Source organism: Vanacampus margaritifer, chromosome 7 (genome assembly GCF_051991255.1).
Source record: "Vanacampus margaritifer isolate UIUO_Vmar chromosome 7, RoL_Vmar_1.0, whole genome shotgun sequence".
Taxonomy (NCBI): domain Eukaryota; kingdom Metazoa; phylum Chordata; class Actinopteri; order Syngnathiformes; family Syngnathidae; genus Vanacampus; species Vanacampus margaritifer.
The window spans coordinates 13,304,284-13,318,304 of record NC_135438.1 but is presented as its reverse complement, the minus strand read 5'-3'; the positions used below and the strand labels follow the sequence as shown (position 1 = coordinate 13,318,304).

General features: G+C 40.5%; 1 protein-coding gene across 2 annotated transcripts; it reads right to left on the bottom strand.

The window, feature by feature from the left end:
* Window positions 1-111: 111 nt before the first annotated feature.
* LOC144055243 (N(6)-adenosine-methyltransferase non-catalytic subunit METTL14-like) lies at window positions 112-13,097 on the bottom strand. Of its 2 annotated transcripts, none has more exons than XM_077571063.1 (11): window positions 12,890-13,097; window positions 12,467-12,555; window positions 11,645-11,719; window positions 11,194-11,278; window positions 9,565-9,652; window positions 9,384-9,474; window positions 5,063-5,204; window positions 3,666-3,758; window positions 2,788-2,904; window positions 1,046-1,256; window positions 112-952 (listed from the first exon to the last, which is right to left on the bottom strand). In XM_077571063.1, the coding sequence occupies exons 1-11, from the start codon at window positions 12,953-12,955 to the stop codon at window positions 645-647; spliced, it is 1,365 nt and encodes a 454-aa protein (XP_077427189.1). In that variant the 5' UTR covers window positions 12,956-13,097; the 3' UTR covers window positions 112-644. The 2 variants fall into 2 exon arrangements, with proteins under 2 accessions (XP_077427189.1, XP_077427188.1); XM_077571062.1 differs by having other exon boundaries at window positions 11,194-11,271; window positions 11,673-11,719; window positions 12,890-12,948.
* Window positions 13,098-14,021: the final 924 nt, after the last annotated feature.

The following is a 14,021-nucleotide window of genomic DNA, read 5'->3' as shown; positions in this document are numbered from 1 at the left end:
AAACATTCACCATGAGTTATGACCGCTTCATTTAACGAAACATTTCAACACTGGCATACTGTACCAGATGCATCATATCTGTTTCATCAAATTACCAAAGAATATAAAATATTGAATTGTAAAAACAAAACAAAAAAAGTTTATTTGGACATGATCCATCGATCTACAGTATTATCTGAACCGCTGTCATCTGTTTAAAAAACAAACAAAAAAACATTTATACTAATGTGTTTCCAGAAAACAAAAAGTGTATATACTCCGTCGTCAAGGTCCACAATTATTGAATTGAGGTAACCGGACTCTTATTCTTGTCTTTTTTTTTTTAACCTAAACATTAAAAGAAATGACGGGCAATTATGCTATTAGGCTACGGATATGTTGAGCATGAACAGTTGGCACAACAGTGTTGGATAAACAGTGTATACAGATGACATTTCAGGGTGAATGATTCTAAAATTTCAATGAAACAACATTGCTGGAGGCCAAACACTTGTGTGGAGTTGACAGTCAAGAAGCCAGACATGCAGCTTGTACTGGTAGTCCAAATGTGGCCAGTTGGGTGGAAATCAGGAGGCCATATCAGTAGCAACTTGTCAAGTCAAAGGAAACCTCGAACTAGCATCAGTCGGGTTAGCATTATTACGCTAGCGTGGGGGAAAGCCCCTGTGTGGGCCTCCCCGGCCCCGGAAGCCGCCTCTGTCTCCGCGGAAGCTTGGTCTGTTTCTTTCCCGACCTCTCTCTCCACCTCGCCCTGCGTTCGGACCACTTCGCCCCCCTCTGGGTGCTCCGCCGCCACGGTCGAACTTCATCTTCGAAGGTGGTGATTTGGGTCGCATTCGTTCTATTTCCTCGGTGCAGCCGGAGAGGTAGGAATCGGGCAAAGCGAAATGTGCGGCATAGCTCTCTGGGTTGAAGTTGCTGTTGGTGAGAGTGGGACCCACTGTCAGCCAGCCTGTAGGGGGAGACATCAAACAGTTTGATGTTTACCAACCGAGCAGAACAAGAAGAGAAATGACAGAGACGTGCATAGAAACGTTTGCCACACCAGGCCTGATGGTCGAGTCTCGTCCGAAAAGGTGCAACCTCCTACGGCCCAAACAGAAGTGCTCGATGATGTGAAAGATCTCGACGGGCTTCTCTACGTTTCCCATCTCGGGCTCCTCCGTGATGATCAAGTCGATGTCCACATTAGCATGGATGAATTCACCATCTCTGCTTCGCCGCACTGTTCCTTTGATTCCCATCAGGCAGTGTTCCTGCAAATAAGCCACGTTACACATTAATTGGTCTACTTTTAAAGTAGCACTTTATATGCGGTACCCGGAAAAAGTATTTGCTTCATTTCTTGGTTTGTTACTTTTTCACATATTTATATTTATCTCACTTAAATGTTTCGGTTAGGTCACTCAACTAATTTTAATGTCTCACTAAGATATAACAATGTTTTATTTATTTTAATCAGACAAGGGTAGGATGAAAAAAACCTACCTGGCCCTACACGACAAGTAATTGCCAATGAACCTACAGTCGCTACTGGTTGTGCCACCCTTGGCAGTAATAACACATTTTCAAAAACCTGTGATTGGGATTTTTGCATTGCTGTGGCGTCATTTTGGCCCACATAATTCTTTTATCTCAGTCATATTGGATTATTTTCAAGAATGGACTGCCTGTTAAAGGTCATACCACAGAATAAGCCGCATGCGCTTGAGGTTACAGGGATGTTCAATACCAAATATTTTCCAGACCGATACTCAACTCTTGAGTCGTCACCAATATCAAATACCAATACCACTACTATATAACATTCCCCCAAAAAGTGATAGATAATTTTAAAGAAAGACCTATATATTCCATTGTAGTATTTTTCCTAAAAAAAAAGAAAGAAAATAAATTAATGGCAATTTTCTATTGCCCTAATTTCTAGTTGCTGATCATAAGACAGCCCAATAGTTGCGTTTCCGCCGCAGGAACTTCGGGGTAAATTTGCAAGGCCAGCCCCGTATGTGTGTGTCTCCACTGCAGGAGCCTTCCCAACCGGGCCACATTTACAGGAACTTAAGGGGACGAGTGGATGTCCTACTCGTGGGTAGGTACTCCGCCGACCCGATAAACTCCCGATCGGGTTTTCGTGCTGATGGGCTAAAAATGATTTAGTATCAAAAAATTATCTGACCATCATGCGCGACGATGATACATTCTCGGCTTAAGTCTCTTCCACCAAAACAATTCTTTTATAAATAATCCTTTGCCTATTTTTGTTCTACTCTACTGTTAGCCTTTTCAAATTCTTCATCTAGACGCCGTCTCGCCAAAGTTTTTTCTTTCCTCCTTGTTGTGATTTTTGGCGCGCGGTGCTTGGGTGACGTCACGGGAGAAACCATCGCACGGCGTTTACGTGTCGATCGAAACTCGTGAGATCGCGAAATGGGTTCGTCGAAACACAGCCACAAACGGGCCGGCTGAGACGGTTCCTGTGAAAGTACCTACCCTCCTCCCCATACCCGAACGTCCTGCGGCGGAAACGCGGCTAATAAGGCTGGTATTGGTACTCGCCCATCCCTAACCTGGGGCCAGTTGGATTCTTTTTCCACTTCATAATTCAAAGCATCGTTTTAAAACTGCATTTTGCATTAACTTGGGTTGCCTCTGAGTTATTACAGTAAATTTGTCTTGATGATCTGGAACATTTAAGAGAGAGAGTAATGCAAAATAATTTTTTTTTTTTGTAATTGGACGTGTCAATCTTCAAAATAAAATGGAAACTGTCATATTAATGTGCTGTACCTTGGTCCTCTGAAATACTGCTTTTGGGTCCAGCGCCTTTGTCTTGCCTGGGTTATTCTTGTTGGTCTTGATCCAGCAGATGTCTTCGGAGCGCCTGAAGCCCCATTTCCTTAAACACTGGAAACATTGTGTTGAGGGTGAACGTGATTGGCCAAGGTCAAGATTCATGATTTAATACAAAATGATCTGAACACGTACTGTAAGATGCTCAAAGGCAAGCATGAAAAAGCTATTGCTCGCTGCAGCACGGATGAGTCAGTTTTCTGAAGGATGAGTTTGACCTCCTGAGTCAGTCAACTAAAGTCCAAATACAGCAACACATGAAAAGTCAGCAAAGGCCCGATTTTCAGATGTCCCTAACCGACCCAATTTAACTAGCGAACAGTCGTGCTGACAATCATCAATGTTGAACTTGTTGAACTTAAGTGTTTGGTCAACACTTAGAACAGCAGAGGCGCAGACTCGGTGGCTGTGATGTGAAAGGAATGACGGCCAATTAGGAAACTACCTGTAGCTCGTACCGTTGTACATACCAATAGAGGAGCAGGTGGTTGTGTTGAGTGTCTGCGTGACATATCACACAAGTAATTCACCACAATTGATAAGACCTGTTTTAAAACATCAAAAAATAAAACATTTGGTGTGTGTTTGTGTGTACCCTGCAGCTATACTATTTGTGAATAGTTCTTTAACAATGCAAAACAAATCGGCATCCGCTAAATATGGACCTAGACTTTAGTATATCTGGCCCTAAATACTCTATTCAAATATACCTAGGCCGGTCCCCCAAATTTTAGAACCTGTTGTGGCTGGCATTCTCGCAAATCAAAATAATTGGCCACACCTGGCTTAGATGACTGAGTAAGAGGTGGAGTTACCATTCTTCCCATGTCCAGGCCTTCACCCGAGCCGCACCAGAGGAAGACGAAGGACCGAAGGGCAGAGATCTCTTCAATCTCTAGCTTCATGATCTATAAACCACAGAACAGGAAACATGAATAATCCATTTTTTTTGTAACACTTGCTCCAATTAGGAATGTGATTGAGAATGGACCACCAGGAAGGCCGGTGCCAAGATTTGAACCCCAAACCTCAGAACTACAAAGCCACCCCACTGCCACGTAAGTGTTCAAAAATGTGCAGATGGGGTAACATAACACAGTACTGGACAGATGAATGTTCAGTATTTCAAATATGGATTGGATTAAACCCAGATCTGATCCAAAATTGAGTATTTCAAACCATATTTAATTATGAAAATTAATTTAAAAATTCAAATTCAGATTTGGAAATCCAATCCCGCCTTTAATGCAGATTTGAGCTTGCGTTAGCTATTTCAAAACACCAGACCAAAATCTGGATCAATTTGATCTTGGAAAAACAAGAAATTAATCCCACCTCTGGTAGAATGACACTGTGATTCCATGTATAAGTTTCACATATACTCATCAATAAATAAGCATCACTTGCATTTCCCGGAATTAATAGTGTAAAGATATATTTTGAATATATTAAACTTCATTATATACAATTTTTTTGTGAAGTGAAATCCCATAAATATCCCCCCCCAAAATCCAAATAATGAAAAAAGTGCTAAACCCAACCAAAAATTGTAGCAACAAAAACTTAAAAGTTTCACACTACAATCAGTTCCACATTTGCTTTTCCAGTAATTGTATTTTCTACTTCTTGAGCTCTTGCTGAAGAATTTTAAGTTTTATTTGTCACTTGGCAAGGAGAATTTGATGCTGTGTCCATCTTGAGATGTTTTGGTTGGCATGATCAAAATGACTCTTCTGGCACGGTCTTGTTTAAACAGAATTTAAGCGTACGTTGACTCCAAGCAACAGCAAATACTTTGAATGGCTATTTTATATATTTGCATTTGAAATATTGGCCTATCAAAGCCTTGAGGTCTACAGAACAAACTTCTGACTTGTCTCTGATCTTGGGTGGTGGAGCGATCCTATGATCATGGATTTGAAAATCTCAATCCGAGAGGATCAGGATTTATTCGATTCAATCCCGCAAAATTTTGAAATACCAGGAGAGAAAAAGTGGGATTAGGAAATGTAGATCAGTTTAATCTGGATAAAATTTTGGGAAATACTGGGCCCATATGACTGCATGTTGCCCGCTGCTGGATAAAGACAGCATCTGGGAAAAGCATACAAACTGCATAATTTGCACAGAACCACCGTCCCAGCGCATCTGCTTTCATTTACACATTCTCACAATTTTGCAAAAAGGATATCAAGTTGGCATGCAAACTTACATCATCCCAGGTCCAGAAGCGCTCTGTGTGACTGATGCCCGACTCTCTGAAATATTCCTCTAAAGGAGGCTCAAGTAGGATGACGTCAAACTGGCTTTTTAAATCCTGCAGGTCAAAGTGCTCCATGTCGGCCTGCAGGTACCTGGCAACAGCACACACACTTCTACGTCAAGGTACGCATTGCGGTCAAGCACACTTTTTGTGATTCTGCTTGACTAAACCTATGTTAATGTAGTTCTAAAGACTTTATTAACTCTCCAGAGAACATTTCAAGTACTTTAACATTTAAACATTCTTAAAGGCATAGTGTGTACTATTTCACATCGTATAGTGGTGAACTAATAATTAATTTACAATAATTTCTGGACTATAAGGCTCACCTGAAAATAAGCCGCGCTAGCTAAATTATTGGAATACTCAAGTTTGTTTCACATATAAGCCATACCCGACTGTAAGCCGCATGTGCTTTAATGTTACCGCACCGGGTTACCGCTACTTTCTATTCCATAATGAGGGCGCAAATTGTCTCGCTCTTGTTCTGTCTCTCCTACTGTATTTGTGCTCACTTGGTTTGGTTTGCTCTGCCTGACGCTCTTGCGCTTCCCTTATAGTACGCCCCCTTGTGATCTGGTGGATAAGCAGCACCTTTGTATTAGCCACAGGGTCGAATGCAAGTGAAAAAAGTAGCGGCTTATAGTCCAGAAATTTATATAATTATTGTAAATTCTGTTTGGTTTATAAGGAACTTACATAATTATAGTGTTTCTATTTTTGTTGAATTGGTCTTAATATTTTTAAATGCTTAAAAATGTTCTTGTTTTGTACACCAACATTTTTTTGGGGGGGGAATAATCACGATTATTATTTTTTCCATAATCGAGTAGCCCTAACGCGTGCAGCGCACACGTCTAGAATTATTGTACGCCGTAGATGGCGGGTCGCAACTTGTCTCGTGATTGGTCCGTTTGATGGCGTACTCATCTTTTTTTTTTCCCTCCACCCGGATAGTTTCCGTGAAGGCAACTGTGTATGCACAGGCAACGCGTACCCACTTCCCGCCCGGGGGACCATGTTTGTGTGTGATTGTGTGTGTGACGAGGATAAAAAAACAAAAAATTGTGTTCGCTAATCACGCTGCTGTTGTGTTTTGGCGAGTTACGGCCAACAGTAACAAATTGGGATTAAATAATTGCCATGGCGATGAGCCAACACTCCCCCCTTTGTTTCTTGTTCCGGAAACGGAAAATTAATTCCTGAATTGGTTATAAAATGCAGAGGAATCTCCACTCTGTGGCGTCCTAGCCAATAGCAGCCGTAGTGACACCTTGACTGGCCTTAACCTTGCGTCAGTCAGTCATCGTGGCATACCTCCAAAACGACCCCCGGTCCACAAAGAGGTGGTCCGCGGTCCATAAAGAGGTGGTCCGCGGTCCACATCCGCTAATTACGGACCTAGACTTTAGTGTGTACTATTTCACATCGTATAGTGGTGAACTAATAATTAATTTACAATAATTTCTGGACTATAAGGCGCACCTGAAAATAAGCCGCGCTAGCTAAATTATTGGAATACTCAAGTTTGTTTCACATATAAGCCATACCCGACTGTAAGCCGCATGTGTTTTAATTTTACCGCACCGGGTTACCGCTACTTTTTATTCCATAATGAGGGCGCAAATTGTCTCGCTCTCGTTCTGTCTCTCCTACTGTATTTATGCTCACTTGGTTTGTTTTGCTCTGCCTGACGCTCTTCCGCTTCCTTTATAGTGAGTTCCCTTGTGATCTGATGGATAAGCCGCACCTTTGTATTAGCCGCAGGGTCGAATGAAAGTGAAAAAAGTAGCGGCTTGTAGTCCAGAAATTACTGTATTTTAAAAACCCACTTTTGATTTCAATATCATGCAAAAAAATATGTACTATCACATCAACGTGTTTTATTAGATTTTTTAAATGTAATCGTAGGCCTAGTAATCGGTAATTATATTACCTTACAAAAGGCTGACATGTTTTGCCACTATCTTCCTACTACAGGTGCCCAAAGGACAACTTCGCGAACATAGTTAGCCCTGGTGGTGCTTGCAGCATGTCGGACCCAATGGGTCGACTCCCACTATCCGTTCTTTTAGCTGCTCCGGCTAACTCCAGTGTGCTCTCCGGCTGCCAAGATGCAGTCACCCGCTGAGGTGCTAACAATTAATTGGTGGTAGGCTTGCGAAGTATGATCTCTCAGAGTCATCAGAGTGTTTGTGCTTCGGCTTTATTCTATTATTTGGCGAGATCTATGGTGAACTTTTACTCACTGTACCTTTAAATGTAAAATATTTTAAAGCAAAAAAAAAGGTCAAAACTGACACCATTTGAAGACTCCTATCAGTGTAATATTTTCTGTAAAAATGAATTGGCCTATGGTAATAATTAATAGTACTGTTCATATTACACTGACAATACATTCTTGTTTAGCAGGAAGTTCCGTTGGAGTACTACAGTTATTTTGACACTTCTCCTCTTTGTCCTTCTGTGGTGCGTCACCAAAAAAACGCAAAACACACTCTTGGAATTCATCTGTCAGGGTGGAGTTGCAATGCAGCATAGTTCAGGTGACAATGCCCTCAGATTGGAATCAGATATTATCTAAAAAAAAGATACTGAATCTGAAAAGCACTACAAATGCAGAATGAATGCACAGATCAGATACAGCGTTCCCTCGCTATAATGCTGTTCACTTTTTGCAGATTTTTTTAAAGGACAATTTTGCATGCATTTTTTTATGTAGTAGTGAACCTTTTTCTCTTTTTTTTTAAATATATATATATGTGAAGGTTTGAACATTGAGTGTTTTAAGTGTCTTAGTTGCTCAAGATTTTTGATTGCGCCGAAAAACCTTCCGAGCGGGCGAGCTCAGCAGCCAAACCGTATATGACGTACTACAGCCATGGAAACAAATATTTGGCTTTGTGTGCATTTGTTTTTACTACTGACTTATTTCAATTGTTTGATTCATTTGGTTTCAGCCATCACGTTGCGTTGCTGGCTTTTGTTCAAGCTAGGGGTGCACCGATCGATCTGCCGGCCGATTTATCGGCCCTGATTTCCTTAGTTTTGAGTGATCAGTGATCGGCCGATCCCTTAAATATAAACCAATCTTTTCCACCGATCTCATCTCCCTCCTCAGAGGTCTGAAAAAGTCAGCCACTGTCCTGATGACTAATAAGCTTTTCCTTTTTATTTCAGAGAACTACTTAATTTGCAGTTAAAACAAGCCGTTTGTATTATTTCACAGATATTGTTCAATGTTTTCCAATAAAATAAGATTGGAACTCTGAAGGTGTATGCTGCTTGTTATGAAAAAAAATCAAGAGCGGAAAAATCGGGATTGGCAGGTCAGACTTTTTAAAAGATCGTAGATCGGTGATCTGCCAGAAAATTGTGATCGGTGCACTCCTAGTTCAAACTGACGTGATGTCCCAGAGCTGTGGTTTTACGCAAAAAAGTTCGAAGACCTGGAACGGCACCTGCTACGGATTTAATGCCATTCAGGAAAGAGAAAGAAACGGGTAACAACTATAAGTTAACACACACACGTTGACTATTTATAGCCAGTAACCTCTCTGTCCTGAGACTTTAACAGCGCCAGAAAGATGAATGAACGGGACATCACGCTTATTTATTTTTATTTTTGTACCCATCCCATTTGAGCAGCAAACTATTTGCTATGGGACTGTTGGCCAAAGAAAAATGTTTGATCGTTGTACAGTAGGTCACACTCGATCTCCTTGTAACGCCTCACTTTCCTTCTTTTCCGCGTTCTGATATGAATAGCAATGATTAGGGTTAGGTTCGCATCAAGCCATTAGCGTTCGGCTACCGATGCTACTCTTGCTAGCTTTGCTGCTCATGAATGACCAGTGACAGCTGTGACACATTATTTTACCGGATACGGGGCGTAACACTGCCTGATACGAAAAACAGCGATCAAGACGTTTAGCAAAAGGACTCATCTCAACTAGACGACTTTTCTGCATTAAACACTACTACATGTCCTTGGCTTTTGTGTACTGTGAGACTTCTTCAATTAAGCAATAAAAACAGAGCGAGCAACTAAGTAATAGGTCGTCATCGCCAGCTTGAGTGTGAACGGTGAGGACAACCGCTTGAGCGGCTATGGACACTAAATCTGAATTGACCACTTAGATCTGAAGTGTAGATTCATCCTCAGATGCTCCCTAAGCTGATCTATTTGATATATATATATACATAAATTATATTTAAAAAGTTTAAAAAATAATATGAAAATGTAGTTGAATATGGTTGCTTAGCATACATGGGAGGGGTGTTGGTAGTGGAGATGAGTTCGTCCTTCAATCGGATCAGCTCTCGCTGTTTGGGGTACTCCTCGAATCGATCAGCCAAGCCTGATCCCCGCACGCACACACACACAACACAAAAAGACAGATTTGAGGCTTGTTGATTCGCCAACACTCAACCAAGCGAAATACACTCACCGACATCTCGAATGAAGTTCTGTGGCCTGTGGCCTGTGTCGACAAAGTGCTGACAGTAATCATTGTGAGGGTTCAAACTCTGCGTACCCTGTAAGTCAATGAATGGAGTAAAAACCATGGTAACATTACGTACACATGATTGTGTCCAATAAGATAGAACACAAGGGCTGTGCCAAATATTCTACCCTTAACAACACTGTCAGGATGATATTAGTATCTTGAACAATACATTCTGTGGTTATAGTTAAAGGGATGTAGAAATAGTAGTATATAAATATGCAGTAGGATGCCCTTAACTCTTTGACTGCCATGGACGTTAAAAGACGTCAAGTAAAAACCTACGGAGGGCCGCCAATGACGTTGAAAGACGTCATCCAATTTTAAAAATTTTTTTTTGGGGAAACGGTTGGAGGAAAGCCTTGGCCAGCTGTGGTGAAAGTTTCAAGCAGATCTAGTTAGCCTAATGACTATTTTTGGCCCCTAGATGGCAGCAATGACTCTCTTTTGACAAGATTGGGTAGGTGTCAGTAGAAGACGTGAGGCGGAGCTAGAGGGGACAATGGCTGGGGAAGGGAAGAGAACATGGCGACCGGTTGCAAGCAGCACACGCTCGAGCAGTTTTTTTCAAAGACGAAAAGCATCGACCAACGCTAAAGAGCACATTGATGACGACAATGATCATCATCGATGATGATGACGGTGACTCCGGCGTTGACGCGGCGGCTATGACGACGTCATAAAGGTTCACCGGCTAGCGATGCTAACACCGGAAAACGCGGAACACAACCGAGCACGCTCAGGCGGACGTTCAATCGGACGATGAAGAGTGCCCCGAGTCCAATGCATATTCATCGGAGGAGTGGGTACAGTCTGCTACTTGCTATTCCCCGGAAAAAAGGGCCGTCAAGAAAGTGTAACGTCTGCATGTGAAAGGAGCCATCGCAAGTGAAACTAATCTGTTGTGCAAATCCTGCTGCGTCTCCTTGCACGCATGGGAGCGTTACAAAAAGAAAAATTGTATTTGAAACATCCACATAATTGTAAATAATACCACAGTTGCACACATTTGTAAATAGTTTGCGAAATTGTTCTGTCAAATTGTTACACTGTTGAATGGAAATAAACGTATTTTGCAACCAAAAAACACTTTTTCATTGTTGGTGATAGCGTTTTACAGAAGTAAAGCACTATTTAGGTGTTTGTGGCATCATTCATGGACAAAAAGAAGTGTACAATTCACTAGAGTGCATGAAATAACATCGTTTCACAAAAAGCTCTTTTTCTCCGCTTTTTGTTTCAAAACAGAGCATTTCGGTGAAACTAACCATTTTCTATTGTTGATTACTGAAGAACGGAATAAGGTAGAAACAAACTTTTTTTCTGATGAAAGATGAGAGTTCAATCTTTCATTTGGTAGTATGTGTGTTTCCATAGTCCAAACACAACATTTTCTGTGGACCTTGAAAGATCAGTCAAAATGCTTAAATCGGCTGGCACTGGCGACAACCCGTTTTTGAAAACGTCTGGCAGTCAAAGAGTTAATTAGCAACAAGAGTGGCAACACATTCAACACAAGTATAATTTAAGTACAGCTGATGTATTTTATGCACAATAAAGTATTTTTCCAACCTTAAGGAAAGTACTTGAGTCCTTGTAGACTTCTTCGTATGGGTTGTTTTCCACAGGCGGCAGCACCTCCATTTCATCCTGACACAGCAACAGAAGGATTTGTTGGTATTCATAATCACCCGTATTGGAACAATTCATAGGGAAATTATGTTGAATGGTCTTTCACTTGTATAGCACTTTTTTCAGGCACTCATTAAAGCACTTCACACTGACTTTCATCTGCTGATGGTGCAGCATCTCGAGACGACCACTCTACCACTGAGCCATGCCATAATTGTATATGCCCAAGTGATATTTACACCACAGTACTATACAAAGTGCTGTACATGAGCAAAAATTTGTCCTACATAAGTGTTTCTTATTTGCTTGTTGCAATGCTGTACATTAGCTTAACAGGACGATAATTACTTTTAATGGTAATATACAAGTGCCGCTTATACTCAATTTTTGATCCTCCACATCTTCCTCAGTGTCATCACCTTCAGTCTTCCTCTTGGATGGAGCGGCGGAATCATCCAATGACGCCCTGCAACACAGAACAGCAACATTAACAAAAACCTCAGTGCAAAATGGCAGACCCATGCTTTTTCATGCATGTTAAATTTCAATACAGCAGTCCATGACAAATTTTGGGCTGCCTCTGGCTTTACCCCTAACGAAGAAGAAGAACAGAAGAGATGAAATGCTGAAAATAAACATGTTACAATTGTTTTGTTATTTATTGATATCGCTATTATTATTATTATTTATTTTTAACTTTTCATCAGAAGTACTGCACACAAAACTGTAATAAGTGATCAAAACAGTATCACAATTCATGTTTATAGCATAAAAGGCCACAATAATTTAATCAGGCCAGGAAGTACTGGACTACAAAGAGTATTATTATTTTTTTTACCTTTATTTATCCAGGTAAGGCAATTGAGAGTAGCATTTGCAATGATGACATGGCTACATGATAACGTTTTACAACAACAAAAATACAAATAAAGAGCCTTCCATGTCCACTTCTGGCTGTAAAACCTGTGTTGCGTTTTAGTATAATCACTGCATGTGATTCAAGAAAACATTCAGATGAGAAAATCAAGTACAACTGAAAGCATACTGAATGTTGACATTCATAACCAGCAATTATCTTGATAAACGTTGTGTTGCCACTGGTAGTTTTTACTGACCAAACTAACATGATATCAAGCGATGCCGATGCTTATTATGATTAATCTTGAGGGAAATTCCAGACATGTCGCACCCATGTGGATTTGCAACTTCTTACCTGCATGTTTCTCTGGTCTCTTCTATCTCTTTTAGTTCCTCTTTACTGTGAAGCACAGCCCCAATGCTATCAGCACTCTCAGCTCCCAACTGTAGACAAAGTAAAATTGAGTGATTCTGTTCAACAATTGTAATCATTTCTTCATGAACATCCATGTCTGTTCATCACGTGTGTGTATTAAAACACAAGAGTAAATGTGTCCATTTATGTATCCAATTGAATTTACATCTAAACACATCCTAGTTTGCACGTTGCTCTGCTGTGCACACTACGCGTTATAATCACGCGTAATGCTGAGAAATGCATTCCAATTTTCCCACGTAATGGAATGTACTATTAAAACACTGCAAATGACTTAACAACTCCGTTCACTGTATTAGCTACTGTTCTAACAACAATGGTGCCTTATCTTAAAATACTTGCCTGTTGAGCTAAAAGCTGCCGCCTAAGTTTTTGTCGTTCGCGGATTTCCTGCAGTCGACTGTTCATGTCAATTACTTAGTTTTTTGCTAAACCAACCAAATCCGCATTTAATTCCTCGTAATGTTTACAAATGTGACTTGCCACTTGCCAGCATTTGGCAAACAACTAGCTAACGTTTGCTACACGCGTGAACTACAGTGGAAGCGCTCGTTGTAAATGTCAGGGCGTTTGATAGTATTAGATGGGTGGTGGTGGGTTTGCGAGTTTTATTAAGAGCCAGGAGAGAACATTGTGATAGTTTTTATTTACATTTTAATGAATTAATTTATTGTATTAATGTAATACATGTTCTTCTTGTGCTAGTACTAATGGAGCTGTTTTAACAACACAGATTATCACTTGATAACACCGCCCACCCTAAAGTGTGTCGGTATAGGCTCACATTCAAAATAGGCATACAGGCGTCGTCCAATGGACGCGACATTGAGACGTTCGCTTGCCGGCTTTTCTCCTCCAATGAGAAAACACGCTACTATGTCGTAGGCGTTCAGAGATGTTCTACATTACAAGGTGAGATAATTCACACAATGAAAGTCGGATTTCACCACGCATCTCGACCTTACTCTTCCTACCCATGTAAATACAGTACACAGAGTTAAACATGTAAGAATTGACCATCCAAAATGTTTGAGCTGTACAATACAGTACTACTACTACTACTATTAATCATTATTAATCGCATAATTAAAAAAACTTTTTTATCCCAAAAAATGTGCCCGCCTAATTTAAAGATCACATGTTATCTGTTAATATTTTCGACATTTAATGTTATGAGGATGATTCCGGGCTGAGATGTTGGTCAGCAGACAGAACATCTGGCGCCAAATTAATTAAAAGGTAAGAGGACACTTATCCTCCTAGTTGATTTTCTGTCTGTTGACTATACTCCGAGACCTGTTTTCATGTAATTTAATTTGTGACTAAATTGTATATGAGATCTGAGTGAACAGATATTAGTAAATCTAAAACACAAGGTAGTTTCGTTCCATTATGAAATCCTAGAAATAAGAAATCCTTGTATTTGGTTTTACTAAGACATAAATATACAAGGTGGTTTCATTCTATTTTAGAA

What these genes read in the sequence shown, in the direction of transcription:
- LOC144055243 (XM_077571063.1), bottom strand. Translation starts at nt 12,955, where the DNA reads ATGAACAGTCGACTGCAGGAAATCCGCGAACGACAAAAACTTAGGCGG. An exon ending in ACTGAGGAAGATGTGGAGGA is followed by an intron (nt 11,279 to 11,644) that starts TCAAAAATTGAG and finishes CCTTCTGTTGCT; the next exon opens with GTGTCAGGATGAAATGGAGG. An exon ending in CAGTATTTCAGAGGACCAAG is followed by an intron (nt 1,257 to 2,787) that starts GTACAGCACATT and finishes GCTTATTTGCAG; the next exon opens with GAACACTGCCTGATGGGAAT.